Genomic DNA, 16334 nt, shown 5'->3' with positions numbered 1-16334 from the left:
AATGTCTTTCCCCACTCTGCTTCTTCTTTGTTTGCCAGCCGAACCTGAGTTGTAAAGCAGTGTCTAAATCATATAGCGGAGAGAAAATGGTTGCCTTGGTAGCAAGGCTGAACCAATCGGCTGCACAACCTCCCCTGAGACAATCTAATTTGTGCAGCCGATAGAGGCTAGAACAGGTGGGTAAATTAGTGTGTGCTAGACAGGCGAGAAATATGGTACATGTGTATCAGGAGCTCTCTAATAGTTACCTCGGACACTTTGTCAAAAATATAGCTTGTTGCCCTTAATAATTTTTCAGGGATGTGGCTTGAGAAAGAACATTAGCACAGCTCTGGAAATCTTGTGGGGGGTTTTCCCCTTCTATACTGGCAACAAAACAGAAGTGGAAACCCTGCTCTCATTTTAGACAGGTCCTGTTTTCTCTGCTCTCATTCATGAGCAGTCATTTCCCATCAGGAATGTAATCTGGAGCTTCTGGTTTTCCCCCTTCTCCAGAACAAATCAAAGCCCTTTCCTCACTGTTCTCCTAAAAAGGAAAGTTCTAGCCACAAGGGAACAGATTTTTAGGGTTGTTATGGACTGCTGTTGTTAGTATTATTAATAATAATAAATGAATTTTAATTTGTACCCCGCCTTCCCCGGCCAGGGAGTTTGTAGATGCCAGACTCCGCTAAATTCCTGGGTTGAGTAGGTTTCAGAATTTGATCAAGGTTTGGGGGGACTTCTAAACCCTGGACCCAGCTTCCCATGTTCAGGAGATCACCTGGGAGATGAGCCATTAAGAAAACAAAGGAAATGTGATGAGCCATTAAGAGAACAATGAGAAGGTACTGGTCTGTTAAGAAAGCAAAAGCTCTGGGTCAAACATCAAATGGGTGAGGCCTTTCCTCAATTCAGAGTTAGAAAACGAAGGCCAGAGCTTAGGTTTAGGGTTGGAGGAAAAAAGGTTGCAGGCCGGTGCTGGCATACCCTCAAAATTGTAGAGAGCATTGTTATTGCCTCACATTAATTGTCAACAAGGCTACCATTTTGGGAGGATTGAAAGAGATTGAACTGATACTCAAAGGGCTAAAGTAGACCCCCCCCCCAAAAAAAAAAACACAACCCAGTATTGGAAACCATTTTGAAAGGTTTGGGAGAAATTATACCAAACAACCACTTCACTCTTTGAATCAATACACTTACACCCAAAGGATTAGAATGAAACCTTCAGCTGGAGTGGATTGTCCCACCTACCGCTTAATTTCTTTCATCTTCTTTGAAGCCAGAGCTATCCAATGCTCATCGCTGTTGGAAGCAAGCTGATAGGCTAGACAATATGCCTGCCCAGCATGGCAATCGCCATATGCCTATGGAAGGGAAATATGAAACCTTGTAACACACAGTGCAGTCTTGTGCATGTTTACTTAGCAAACCTCACTGAGCTCAATGGGACTTATGAAAATACATGTGTGTAAGATTTCGACCCCAACTTGGTTTGAAGTGACCATAGACCACTTGGTGCCAGTTCCTCTATGTATGCCAACATAAAGTCCAAGGAGGAAATATTGCATATAAGCTCTGCAATAATCCAAAGATAGAGGGCTGTGAAACAAAGATTTGTGCACACCGGGGAGAATTCAAAATGTCACAAACCGTATAATAGCCATTTAACCATATGGTTAGCAGCTGCAGGCAACTTTAGCTGAATCTCACTCACTTGGTTGCATTCAGTGCCACTCCTACTCAGAGACGACACAATGAAAATAATGTTGTTGTTGCTGTTTAGTCATGTCCGACTCTTTGTGACCCCATGGACCAGAGCACACCAGGCACTCCTGTCTTCACTGAAAATAATATACAGTGGTACCTCAGGTTACATACGCTTCAGGTTACAGACTCCGCTAACCCAGAAATAGTGCTTCAGGTTAAGAACTTTGCTTCAGGATGAGAACAGAAATCGTTCTCCGGCGGCACGGCAGCAGCAGGAGGCCCCATTAGCTAAAGTGGTGCTTCAGGTTAAGAACAATTTCAGGTTAAGAACAGACCTCTGGAACGAATTAAGTACTTAACCCGAGGTACCACTGTACCTGACTAAATTAGGTCCAGTCATGTGAGAAGAACTAGCACTGACGACAACCTATTATACCTGAAAACAAATTTTAAAAATCCAATCCAGCAGCAGCGTTATAAAGCCATGAGCTCAGCAGACTGAAATTGTTTTGAGAAAGGGGGAAGGAAGGCGCTTTGTAGGAAAGCAGAAGGTTAGAGTATTAATTGAACAGTACCTTTCCATAACTGCAAGGCAAATTGCCATCACGAGCAAATTCATAATGGTCATTTCTGGCTGTTCTCGCAGCGCTGATTTAGAACTCCCAACTGAGAAAGCAGCTGTGCAAAGCAAGTTACTGGTGAGCGCGGCAGGAGGTCCTGTATTCTAATGCTGCTCAACAAAATTGATGCTTTCTTTCCGCTGTCATTAACCATGCCCGCAATATGGAGGGCTCTCTTCAGTCGGCTGCACAAAGCAGAGGCTGGTTTGGGCTTTGGAAAGTCTAGAGCTGCATCCTGTTTATGTATTTGTTCATTTATTTATGTGCAACAAAACTAGGAGGAGATTTTTTTGGGGAACGGCACATCTTCGTAAAGGGGTTAAGAAGGATGCGTGCATATGCTCATTTGTGAGCAGAGATTTGGGATGCGACTCAGCAGGAAAGTGGGAGGTCTGCGATGGGATCTCCTGCAGGGTTTTTAAGCACAAAAAGGAGCCACGAAGGATGAAGTTGCAAAGGCTGCAAATATGTGACAGGATGCCTAACCCAGGGCTGGATTTAGATGAAGAGAGGCCCTAAGCTACTCCACTTCTGAGGCCCCTCCCCACCCCCACCCGCACAACTAGAAGGAAATGGAAGAGTGTTATAAAAAAAATTGAGTGAAGCCAAGTTTGATGACGGGTATTTAAAATTCTACAGTTCACAATTTCTCCTCTAAAGATTTGTTGTTGTTTAGTCGTTTAGTCGTGTCCGACTCTTCATGACCCCATGGACCAGAGCACGCCAGGCATTCCTGTCTTCCATTGCCTCCCGCAGTTTGGTCAAACGCATGCTGGTAGCTTCGAGAACACTGTCCAACCATCTCGTCCTCTGTCGTCCCCTTCTCCTTGTGCCCTCCATCTTTCCCAAGATCAGGGTCTTTTCCAGGGAGTTTTCTCTTCTCATGAGGTGGTCAAAGTATTGGAGCCTCAGCTTCAGGATCTGTCCTTCCAGTGAGCACTCAGGGCTGATTTCCTTCAGAATGGATAAGTTTGATCTTCTTGCAGTCCATGAGACTCTCAAGAGTCTCCTCCACCACCATCATCATTCAAAAGCATCAATTCTTTGGCGATCAGCCTTCTTTATGGTCCAGCTCTCACTTCCATCCATCACTACTGGGAAAACCATAGCTTTAACTATATGGACCTTTGTTGGCAAGGTGATGTCTCTGCTTTTTAAGATGCTGTCTAGGTTTGTCATTGCTTTTCTCTCAAGAAGCAAGCGTCTTTTAATTTTGTGACTGCTGTCACCATCTGCAGTGATCATGGAGCCCAAGAAAGTAAAATCTCTCACTGCCTCCATTTCTTCCCCTTATATTTGCCAGGAGGTGATGGGCCCAGTGGCCATGATCTTCCTCTTTTTTTATGTAAAGGACATAAGATATTATAGTTAAATACCATGGTGATTTTTAAAAATGCATAAAATTAACACTGAAAAACTTTTGCAATAACTGAACTTTGTAAACGTTTTGTGGCCTGGGCAGGCCTGGAACTAGTTCCCATGTCTTGTTCCTCTCTAAGGAATCAAGTTCATCCTTCATGGCATTTAACCATGGCTCAGCACCCTCTGAGGTTAAACTTTGGACCTCTTGGAAGCTTGAAGGTTCCCAAACCTTCTCTGAGTTACTAACAACAGCTGTATCTGCTTTTACTGTTTTAGCAAACTCTTCAGCATACCTTTTGGGTGGTTTACCCTTTGTGGCCCTTTCAGATCTGTGTACTATACGCAAGTCTTCCATGCTGGGCAGAAGAAGAAGAAGAAGAGTTTGGATTTGATATCCCGCCTTTCACTCCCCTTCAGGAGTCTCAAAGCGGCTAACATTCTCCTTTCCCTTCCTCCCCCACAACAAACACTCTGTGAGGTGAGTGGGGCTGAGAGACTTCACAGAAGTGTGACTGGCCCAAGGTCACCCAGCAGTTGCATGTGGAGGAGCGGAGACACGAACCCGGTTCCCCAGATTACGTGACTACCGCTCTTAACCACTACACCACACTGGCCGAGTCGTCCTCTTATATACCTGCTGGGATTGACAAGGCATCTGACCCCCACCTGAATCTCATAGCTCTCCTGTAGCTGCTTCTGATTAGTTATCATTTAACTTTTGGGGGAAATAATTAGCATCACACGTCACGTGCATGGAAGTTGCCAAACCAATTAACCAACTAGAAGGACTACTGTTAATAGCACCAGTTTTCCTATAACTTGATATTGCTGGATAGTTTTGATGAACTGCAAAAGCATTTTTAGTTTGCTTTCTGTTGCCACCCTGGAACTTTTCTTTATTAGTGCCACTTTGTTTTGTACAATTCCTTGCAAATGAAGGAAAACAACTTTTCTGCTTGTATATGTTGATAATATAATTTTGGTTGCTGAGGACAAACGAGATTCTACAAAAACAAAATTGGGTGCAGGCCTGACTGTGACAGAGGTGACGCACAAGGTGTTTTTGTCCTCCGCAGCCCAGAGCAAGGAAAACATCACGTATGAAGCAGCCTACAGTCAAGTCTATTCAGGACAGGTATAATTATAATAAATAATAATAATAATAATTTATTATTTATACCCCGCCCATCTGGCTGGGTTTCCCCAGCCACTCTGGGCGGCTTCCAAAAGAATATTAAAATACTATGATACATCAAACATTAAAAGCTTCCCTAAACAGGGCTGCCTTCAGATGTCTTCTAAAAGTCTAGTAGTTGTTGTTCTCTTTGACATCTGGTGGGAGGGCGTTCCACAGGGAGGGCGCCACTACCGAGAAGGCCCTCTGCCTGGTTCCCTGTAACTTGGCTTCTCGCAGTGAGGGAACCGCCAGAAGGCCCTCGGTGCTGGACCTCAGTGTCCGGGTAGAACGATGGAGGTGGAGACGCTCCTTCAGGTATACTGGACCGAGGCCGTTTAGGGCTTTAAAGGTCAGCACCAACACTTTGAATTGTGCTCGGAAACGTACTGGGAGCCAATGTAGGTCTTTCAAGACCAGTGTTATATGGTCTCGGCGGCCGTTCCCAGTCACCAGTCTGGCTGCTGCATTCTGGATTAGTTGTAGTTTCCGGGTCACCTTCAAAGGTAGCCCCACGTAGAGCGCATTGCAGTAGTCCAAGCAGGAGATAACCAGAGCATGCACCACTCTGGCGAGGCAGTCCGCGGGCAGATAGGGTCTCAGCCTACGTACCAGATGGAGCTGGTACACAGCTGCCCTGGACACGGATTTAACCTGTGCCTCCATGGACAGCTGTGAGTCCAAAATGACTCCCAGGCTGCGCACCTGGTCCTTCAGGGGCACAGTTACCCCATTCAGGACCAGGGAATCCCCCACACCTGCCCGCCTCCTGTCCCCCAGAAACAGTACTTCTGTCTTGTCAGGATTCAATCTCAATCTGTTTGCCGCCATCCATCCTCCAACCGCCATCCATCATCCATCCTCCAATTACTACTCTTGCTACTGTAATTATCAGTGTGCATCAACGCACTTTACAAATTAGCACAAGCAAGAGTAGTCCCTGCCCACCCAAGGGATTTACAGGCTGCATTTCAGCTGTGAGAGGAAGAGAAAGAGAAGCAAGCATAAGAATATGAGCAAGTGATGTCAGGGACCGGGCAAAGGAGGAATGGTGGAAACCACTTCCCCATCCTGACCCTTCCGGGGAGGAGGAAGAGGAAGAAGACAGTATAGATTTACAACAAGGGTTTGAGGGAGGTCACAGCTCAGAGGCAGATGAGGGGGAAAGCTGGGAAATCATGGGAGAGCCAGAACAACACCTGGCTGATACGTTGTCATTAGAAAGCATCCCAGACCCTCCATCTCCCAGAACCCGGTGAGCCTTAAAAGTAGGAGAGCAAAGATCTCAAAGACAGAGGGCATGTAGCAGCACCTGTAGAAGTGACGAATGAGGAAGTAGGAGAGACGGTGGGGGTGGAGATTCACTTGGGACAACACCATTATTCAAGAAGCTGGGTTCTATAGCCTCTCTTTGGAAAGATTGAAATAAAAAAGGGTGGTAAGAAACTTTTCCTTGTCTTTATACTTTCCTGGGCAGCCAGCCAGGAGCCTCTGACAGCATCCTGACATGTATACACACACAAACACACACACAACTTGAACGAAATATTGTGTGGGGGGGGGGCAGGTAAGCCCCACCCTGCATAATTGATCACATGACCCAGTGCACACACACCATTTGAATGGGAATCCCTATCAACTATTTTATTGCGGGGGCCGGGGCCCTCGCGGCCCATAGGAGTTGGCTTCTATACACACACACACACACACACAGAGAGAGAGAGAGAGAGAGAGAGAGAGAGAGAGAGAGAGAGAGAGAGGTGTGTCTTTATTTCAGTAGAGGACAGAGCTCCACCAAACACTTCATTCACTTCTGCTTATACACTGAAACAAGAAGAAGTCATTATCGCTCATATTCAGTAACGGATGCATCTTTGCATCCTTACAGCACAAAAATTTTGCACAAAATTTTGCACAAAAATCGCAGCAGTAGCGTTGCATTATAGCTACACGATTTCATAAGCACGAGCTAAAGATAACTGACAGTGCCCCAGCTCAGCTTGTAAATCCTTGCTCCATTGGCCATTAGATTTATTTCAGACACATGATGCTAGACCCTGAAGCTATTCATCCACTGCAAAGAAACCCCTTGTGTTTATTCTGGAAGTGCCGAGACAAAAATAAAATAAAATGAATACCAGTTTGTAAACACATCGAAAGAAGTGCCAAAGAAAGAAGTTGTTGCTCTGGCATTTTCACTCCATTAAAAGAAAAAGAATCACACACAGCCCATTGACCTAACGCAGAAATATTAAGAAGTGTGTCTGCAGTGCTAGAGATTTTTGATATCTTACATAGGATTGTCTTGTTCCAATAGAGAGAAACGCATGGATGTATTGTACGTATGCATTTTCCCAGACCGAAATTCCCAGTGTAAGAGTTGCAGGCTGCACATAGAATCCTAGAATTGTGGAGTAGGAAGGCACCACAAGAATCATCTAGTCCAAGCCTCTGCAATGCAGGAATCTTTCAGCCAACGTAGGGCTCAAACCCTTGACCCTGAGATTAGGAGTCTCGTGCTCTACCTGCTTAGCACCAGTCAGATTGTCCTATAGAATCATAGAATCATAGAGTTGGAAGAGACCACAAGGGCCATCAAGTCCAACCCCCTGCCAAGCAGGAAACACCATCAGAGCACTCCTGACATATGGTTGTCAAGCCTCTGCTTAAAGACCTCCAAAGGAGGAGACTCCACCACACTCCTTGGCAGCAAATTCCACTGTCGAACAGCTCTTACTGTCAGGAAGTTCTTCCTAATGTTTACGTGGAATCTTCTTTCTTGTAGTTTGGATCCATTGCTCCGTGTCCGCTTCTCTGGAGCAGCAGAAAACAACCTTTCTCCCTCCTCTATGTGACATCCTTTTATATATTTGAACATGGCTATCATATCACCCCTTAACCTCCTCTTCTCCAGGCTAAACATGCCCAGCTCCCTTAGCCGTTCCTCATAAGGCATCGTTTCCAGGCCTTTGACCATTTTGGTTGCCCTCCTCTGGACACGTTCCAGTTTGTCAGTGTCCTTCTTGAACTGTGGTGCCCATAACTGGACACAATAACCACAGATCATTTCTTCAGGTGTAAGAAGAGCTGGACAGAGGCTGGTTATGTTCCTCACACCTCCTTGAAAGGCAACGGTAGGTGGCTTGACTCTTCGAGGCAATCTGGCCAGGCTCCTGAGTCTGACTTTTGAGCTCAGGCATATGTGTGTACAGAGGCGGAGCAAAGTGGGTGTGGTGGGTGCAGTCTGCCCCGGGTGTCATCCCACCGCACCAACCCCCTGGGACTCTCACTGTGGGCGGCGCACCCCTGGGATGCTCACCCCGCCCCCGTGGGCTGCTAGTCCCGCCCCCAAGTGCACGCCACTCTGGGTGCCACAGCAGCTAGCTCTGCCACGGTGTGAATTTTATTACCATATTTTTCGCTCTATAAGATGCACCAGACCACAAGATGCACCTAGTTTTTGGAGGAGTAAAACAAGAAAAAAAATATTCTGAATCTCAGAAGCCAGAACATCAAGAGGGATTGCTGCGCAGTGAAAGCAGCAATCCCTCTTGCTGTTCTGGCTTCTGGGATAGCTGTGCAGCCTGCATTCACTCCATAAGACGCACACACATTTCCCCTTACTTTTTAGGAGGGAAAAAGTGAGTCTTATAGAGCAAAAAAATACGGTATTTCGGTCACAAACCAGTTCCAGTCCACATACAATATCAAGGAAGTCATAAAACACGATAGGGATACATTTCAATTTGCAATTAGGTATAACAGGGACAATACAGATATAGCAACAATTAAAAAATATATAAATTAAAACTTAGTCACTAACATATAACCTAAAATTATCATTTAAGGTCTTAATCATTATGATAGCACAGCTTGTTCCCTAAGTTTTATGGCAATCGCACCAAATTTGGCTACCCTTAAGGTGATCTCAGGATCCTTGTCCTCTACCAGGGATTTTAGACATTGAAGTTCGGATTCATTTGGAGATTTCGCCACTGTGTGTGTACAGTCCTTCTTTGCTCACATTTGCCCCCGTTGGACTGAACAATATTGAGTCTAAACCAGTTTATGTGCATAGCAGTATTTCAGCAGAAGACAGACAGGGGAAAAAATTGGCTTTCTCTCCAGTAAGGTAACTGCAGGAAGCACATTTGTATCACATTAAATTGGCATGCTGTGAGCAACAGAGAAATATGGGTAAGAAGTTAAGGCTAGACTTAATCAATTATTGTGCAAGTAATTTAAATCTGACATTTAATGTTGTGAGACTAGGCAATATGGTGCTGACGTTTGAGGCTCAGTTGGTTACAGCGTGGTGCTGATAATGCCAAAGTTGCAGGTTCAATCCCCGTAAGGGGCAGGTACATATTCCTTTATTGCAGGGGGTTGGACTAGATGATCCTCGGGGTCCCTTTCAACTCTATGATTCTAGGTCCTGCAGCAGTGTGGGTACCTGGGGCAAAACTCAGAACCCAAAAGAGGAGTTTCCATAAAGGGAGTGCCAACTTTTACTGGATTATGGAACTTGTTACTCTGGCAATACAGGAAAGAATTCTATATAGAGAACACAGTGAAGATAGACTTTCTTTGAAATACAGTGTTACCTCTGGTTACATACTTAATTTGTTCCAGAGGTCCGTTCTTAACCTGAAACTGTTCTTAACCTGAAGCACCACTTTAGCTATTGGGGCCTCCCGCTACTGCCGTCCCGCCACCGCATGATTTCTGTTCTCATCCTGAAGCAAAGTTCTTAACCTGAGGTACTATTTCTGGGTTAGCAGAGTCTGTAACCTGAAGCATATGTAACCTGAAGCGTATGTAACCCGAGGTACCACTGTAAAGGGGATTTCCTTGATTTGTTCAAACAATAATAGGTGATCTTTAACATCAACTTCATTGGACTAGTCATGTTGTTTGGATGCCTGATTATCATCTTCCAAAGCAACTACTCTATTCCGAACTTAAAAATGGAAAGCGCAATGCTGGTGGTCAGCAAAAGAGGTTTAAAGACTCTCTCAAGGCAAATCTTAAAATATATAGCATAAACACCGACAACTGGGAAACACTGGTCTGTGAGAGCTCCAGTTGGAGAACAGCCTTTATCAACGGTGTCATGGGCTTTGAAGACATTCAAACTCAGGACAAAAGGGAGAAACGTGCTAAGAGGAAGGCACGCTTGGCAACCCTCACCATGATCAACTCCCACCCAGAAACCTTTGTCCCCACTGTGGAAGGATGTGTGGCTCCAGAATTGGCCTCCACAGGCCCTTACAGACTCACTGGTAAGACCGTGTTCATGGAATACACTCTTATTCGGCTATGAGTGATCACCAAAGAAGAAGAAAAGGTGATCATCAGTTAACAAAAAGGATGAAGGGATATATTTTTAAAAGAAGATAGGAATGGGGAAGAGGGTTGTGCTGACATGGGAGACTGTACTGCTGACCAAGGTGGCAATTCTGTGCATATTTGTTTGGAAATAAGTCCCACTGACCTCAATGGAGATTTTTCCCTAGTAAATGTACAAGTTTACATGGCGGCCCTACGGAACTGAACAGGACTTAAATCTGAGTATACATGGGTAGGTCTTGGTTAGCTCTCCAACACCACAGGCAGATCTTGAAAACACTTTTATTACTTAGAATTTTCTAAAACAGGAATATGATGTCATGAAACTAGGGCCAAACTCCCATGAACCAGGCGCTTGGTCACTAAACTCTACCTGCCAAATTGTCAAAAATGGCTGTTCATTGTGGCAGATGGTTAACTATTTATTCAGTTAGCAGTGTTACCCAAAGTTGGGGCTCCAGTTGTTATTGGACTACAATTCCCATCATCGCTGACCACTGGTCTCGCTAGCTAGGGATAATGGGAGTTGTAGTCCAAAAACAGTTGGTTATCCAATTTTGGGAAACACTGAGCTAAGGCATTAAAAGCATAATAATGGTGATGAAATAAGAAAAGGATTGAAATAAGGTAACCTGACTATTTCAATTCTATTTAGCATCCCACACTGGGGAGCGGGCGAGTTATTTAGAGGTCTTGGCTCCAGGGATTGCAGCTTGCGTGACAATATCAACTTACAACCTACAGTTTTTCTGGGTGAATTCATTGCTAATTATATGCTGATAACATATTATCTATGACAATATTAGAGTATGCACCCCTTGAGGTCAATTTACCAAAAGGCATTATTCCATGTCAGTAACAATACTTCCAAATTTGGGACTGATGTTTCATTTTATTTGTGTGGGGGTTTTTTGCTGAGCTGCTATAAGAAGGGCAGTGAGGTGGGAGAGAAAATATAAATTATATTGTGGCAGGCTGGAAAAAATGAAAGCATTATGTCTGACCAGCAAGTTATAAAAAAAAATATTTATTGTGAATGGCTTTAAAACTGTATTTGGGAACCTGGGTTGCCATCAAACAGCTAAAATATGATAGGAAGAAGTCCAGATAAGGGAGAAATTTGATTCAGTTCACATTTTAAAATGAATCTACCTAATCTGCACTTTTTGAAACAAAACATGAACCGAAATACAGCCATCTTTGGAAAGTTACACATCTCTGAACTTTGCAGTGCTGTCCTCCGGCTAAGTAATGTGCATAAAAATGCATATACATGGATAAAGTAGGCATAGGTAAAGGTAAAGGGACCCCTGACCATTAGGTCCAGTCGTGACCGACTCTGGGGTTGCGGCGCTCATCTCGCTTTACTGGCCAAGGGAGCCGGCGTACAGCTTCCGGGTCATGTGGCCAGCATGACTAAGCCACTTCTGGCGAACAAGAGCCGTTTACCTTCCCGCCGGAGCGGTACCTATTTATCTACTTGCACTTTGACGTGCTTTCAAACTGCTAGGTTGGCAGGAGCTGGGACCGAGCAACAGGAGCTCACCCCGTTGCGGGGATTCGAACCACCGACCTTCTGATCGGCAAGCCCTAGGCTCTGTGGTTTAACCCACAGTGCCACCCATGTCCCGTAAAGTAGGCATTGAACGGCATATATTGGTGAAAATATTTTCCTTTACCCATTCTTTTTTAAAGTTTTTGTCCTCTTAGTTCCTGAGCTTTCCAGTCAACTTTGCCATTTCAGCGTAGTCCATCAACTTGGCTTGCCATTCCTGTCTATTAGGGACTCTTTCTTCTTTCTATCTCTGGGCTAGTAGCATCCGTGTGGCTGTTGTCGCGTACATACTGTAAAAAGTCTTTTCTGCTCCTTTGGGATGTTGGTGCCTACAATTCCTAATAGGAAAGCATCTGGGTTTTTTTAAACAAAAGTTATTTTAAACATTTTTTTTCATTTCATTATATATCATTTCCCAGAAAGCTTTCATTACCTTACACGACCACCATATATGATGACAACTCGTGTTTCCAGACTCCGGTCTGCAATTGAACATGCAAAACCATATTTTAAAAATAAATAAATAAACCACTGAACAGCGCAAAAGTAGTAAGTAGCATAGGTTGGAGAAGTGCGTTCTGCTCCGTATTTAATTAGAAGGTTAGCTTTTTTAAAGTTTCACTCTTTCCTCCTAGCCCAGTTTTATATCCATCAATTAGAACGTATCAAGAGAAATTATAGACTGCTGCCGTGCTAGGCTGGAAAAGACACAACCTTAATAGCACGCCAGCCACCTTTATGGCAAGCCCATTCCAAAACCGCAGTCCCGAATTAAGTTTTGAATGATACATTGCTGCTTTCCAGCTAATGAAATCCTGTTTATTGCTCATTTGCAGATTTGCTAGTAAATGAGCAGAGCCGTATAGCTGCAGAGAAGGGCCCATTTCCTATTTCCTATCTGATTATTTAAAACCTACTCACCACTGTGAATAGTTCCAGTGATTACACTTCTGCAGAGCACTCCAATTATGCCATTAGGGGAAGGAGGCAAAACGGGATGATATTTGAGGGATGGAAAACTCACGCACGCATTCATGTAGGCTTAATTCTTTCCCTAAAGGATGTTGACAAAAAGGTGTAAGACTTAACAGTTTACATAACGCAGCACCAAAGAGTTTGGTTGCTTCTCTTTATATTTCTCAAGTGGTGGTAATTATCACAGCCGCACAGATAATGTTGGTTTCATCTGTAGACATACATTCAAAGCACATTCTAACCATTTTAGCAGCCATGGCTTCCCCCCACAACTCCCCCCCCCCGGGGGGGAGAACTATAGTTGAACCCTTCACAGAGCTACAATTCCCAGCACCCTTAACAAACTATAATTCACAGGATTCTTTTGGGGGAAGACATGTGCTTTAACTGCACTTTATGATGTGGATGAGACCATTGTATCACTACTTCAGATTTGTCAGGGTCTTACACATTTGTAATGCAAGGAATGTTCATTTCACATGCAGTTTCATAAAAACTGGTGCTGTAAAGAGTCTGGCTTGCTTAGGGCACGTCTGTTTCTCTGTGGGTGCTTTCGAACTCTCACTATTTTCTGGTTGGATTCAACTATAGGTAAAGGTAAAGGACCCCTGGACAGTTAAGTTCAGACAAAGGCAACTATGGGGTTGCAGCGCTCATCTCGCTTTCAGGCCAAGGGAGCTGGCATTTGTCCACAGACAGCTTTCCGGGTCATATGGCCAGCATGACGAAACCATTTCTGGCACAAGAAGACACCATGACGGAAGCCAGAGCACACGGAAATGCCGTTTACCTTCCCGCCGCAGTGGTGCATATTTATCTACTTGCACTGGTGTGCTTTCGAACTTCTAGGTTGGCAGGAGCTGGGACAGACAATGGGAGCTCACCCCGTCATGGAGGAAGGGAAGTCACTGATATTTTAAGGTTGTTTAAATGAGTGTTCTAAATTGTAAAACAGAAAAGTTAATAAAATTATATAAAACAAGAAAGAAGCTTCCCAGAATGGCTGGGGAAACCAGTCAGATGGGTGGAGTATAAATAAAAAAAAAAATATTATTATTATTAAATAGGACGTTCCTATTTTCATTGGAGAAATGTTGGAGGGTATGTTGGTGGAGCAATGATGCTACTCTTCTGTCAACACTGGAACTGCAGCCTACTTGGATGGGGCAAGGGGAGAGTGTTGAGGTTGGGCCAAGGTGGGTGCAGAAATGGGAGCCCCTCACCACCACTTTGCCCCTCCTCATCCTGACCAGAGCATGTACCACCCTGGCGAGACAGTGCACAGGCCGGTAGGGTCTCAGCCAGCATACCAGATGTAGCTAGTATACAGCTGACCTGGACTGGGAAAGGGTTAATCCTGCTCTCCACACCACAGCCCTGATCACACCCCCCCCCCCGGCTGCTTTTAGGAAAAGAAAAATATATCAAGAGATCCTGTTATGTGCGACTTGGTCCTACAAAAAAACACTGATGGGGCGGAGGCAACGAAAGCTAGGACTGAATGAGCACCAATACAATTTTCCTGCTTTAAAGCGAGCCTTTGTTTTAATGGCTAGCCTTGAGTTTATTACCTCTTTTTACATCGTTCATCCTATTTAACTGAAATGCTGTCATTTCAGTCAAGGTGTACATGCAAATAAATGGATCCCAAGAACACTGAATCCTCATTTGAAACAGAAATTAAATAGGATGCTGAAAAATAGCGAGCTTTCCACTCTCCCCAGAGGCAAAGGATCATGCAGTTCAGCTCAAATGGCTGTGTTCTCTCCACTAAAAGAAATTTCCATTTATATGAGCCCTAATGGAGGTGCTGGAAGGGAGGTTGTTATTTACAAGCATGTTCAGATAAGAGTATGGCTGAAATTAAATTCTCATAGCAGATTTCTAGAAAATGAAATGTTATCAGTGTGCATTCCCTAAAAATGATGAAATGGACCAGCCAAGGTTCCTTCTGTTGTATTCAGTATGACTATCTACAGGATAAAAGATGGAGCTTTAAAACATAACCAAATAGCTATAGCTAGAAATGGAAGATTTGTGGTGTGGCTGTTATGCCCAGAAGATAGATGACAGTGTTGCAAAAGAGAACAAATGTATTACTGCAAAACAAGAGGAAAGATGTTGCAAATATGTATAAGACTGACATGCATGAGATAATTAAATAGAGATACATCTCACCATTGTGGGAGCGAAAGTGATCCAGTGGCCTATGTATCTCATCAGTCTGCAGTCCAAGTGCAATGACAAGTGTTATGTACTGAAGTTCTCACCCTGGGCCAGCAGGGGGAAACTGTAGATAGTTCAGATCACATATGCAAATAAGGGATCGAAAGTGACATTCAGTGATTGGATAGTTACAGAAAGTTGTTGCAGTTACGTTGTACTGGAGCTCTATATAAGCAGGTTGGCTGAACCCTTCAGTTCAGTTCTGGCCTGTGAATAAACAAGAGCTGTTTGGTGAATCGCTGTGTCGTCTGATATGTTCACCCACAACCTAACAACAAGGATCCTGCTTTTTCTTATGGTTCTTCATCTTTAAATAATTAGAATAATAGAACTGAAGTTGGAAGGGACCCCAAGGGTCATCAAGTCCAGCCCTCTACATAATCTCAGCTAAAGTATCAATCTTAAAAAGCAGAGACATCACCTTACCAACAAAGGGTCATATAGTTAAAGCCATGGTTTTCCCAGTAGTGATGTATGGAAGTGAGAGCTGGACCATAAAGAAGGCTGATCGCTGAAGAATTGATGCTTTTGAATTATGGTGCTGGAGGAGACTCTTGAGAGTCCCATGGACTGCAAGAAGAACAAACCTATCCATTCTGAAGGAAATCAGCCCTGAGTGCTCACTGAAAGGACAGATCCTGAAGCTGAGGCTCCAATACTTTGACCACCTCATGAGAAGAGAAGACTCCCTGGAAAAGACCCTGATGCTGGGAAAGATGGAGGGTACAAGGAGAAGGGGACAACAGAGGACGAGATGGTTGGACAGTGTTCTCGAAGCTACCAACATGAGTCTGACCAAGCTGCGGGAGGCAGTGGAAGACAGGGGTGCCTGGCGTGCTCTCGTCCATGGGGTCACAAAGAGTCGGACATGACTAAACGACTAAACAACAACATCAAAGTATCAATGACAGATGGCTATCCAGCCACTGCTTAAAAACCTTCAAGGAATGAGTCCACCACCTCCCGAGGGAGTTTGTTCCACTGTTGAGCAGCTCTTACTATTCTTCCAGATGTTTAGTCAGAATCTCGTTTCCTGTCACTTGAAGCCATTGGTTTGAGTCGTACTTTCCAGAGCAGTAGAAACAAGCTTGCTCCATCTTCCATGTGACAGCCCTTGATATATTTGAAGATGGCTATCATATCTCCTCCCAGTCTGCCCTTTTCCCAGCTCCTTCAACCATTCCTCATAAGGCTTGGTTTCCAGACACTTGATCATCTTGGTGAGAGAGTGCAGTGTAGTGGTTAAGAGCAGTGGACTCGTAATCTGGTGAACCGGGTTCGCGTCCCCGCTCCTCCACATGCAGCTGCTGGGTGACCTTGGGCCAGTCACACTTCTCTGAAGTCTCTCAGCCTCACTCACCTCACAGAGTGTTTGTTGTGG

At 44.4% G+C, this 16334-nt stretch overlaps 1 protein-coding gene across 2 annotated transcripts in view; it reads right to left on the bottom strand.

Moving 5' to 3' along the window:
* The window catches only part of LOC308593907 (uncharacterized protein), an 88887-nt gene extending 73910 nt beyond the window's left edge, over window positions 1-14977 (bottom strand). For both annotated transcript variants that reach the window (XM_081206706.1, XM_081206707.1), the window contains exons 1-2: window positions 14906-14977; window positions 1237-1349 (exon numbers count right to left, since the gene is read on the bottom strand). In XM_081206706.1, the coding sequence (XP_081062832.1) occupies window positions 1237-1349; window positions 14906-14947 (155 nt within the window). In that variant the 5' untranslated portion in view covers window positions 14948-14977. The remainder of the gene's footprint in view (window positions 1-1236; window positions 1350-14905) is intronic.
* Between the last annotated feature and the right edge of the window lie 1357 nt (window positions 14978-16334).

The sequence above is a fragment of the Podarcis bocagei genome, assembly GCF_964188305.1.
Source record: "Podarcis bocagei genome assembly, chromosome: 8".
Taxonomy (NCBI): domain Eukaryota; kingdom Metazoa; phylum Chordata; class Lepidosauria; order Squamata; family Lacertidae; genus Podarcis; species Podarcis bocagei.
Note: the sequence above shows the minus strand (reverse complement) of the source record. Positions and strands in the feature narration are given on the sequence as shown.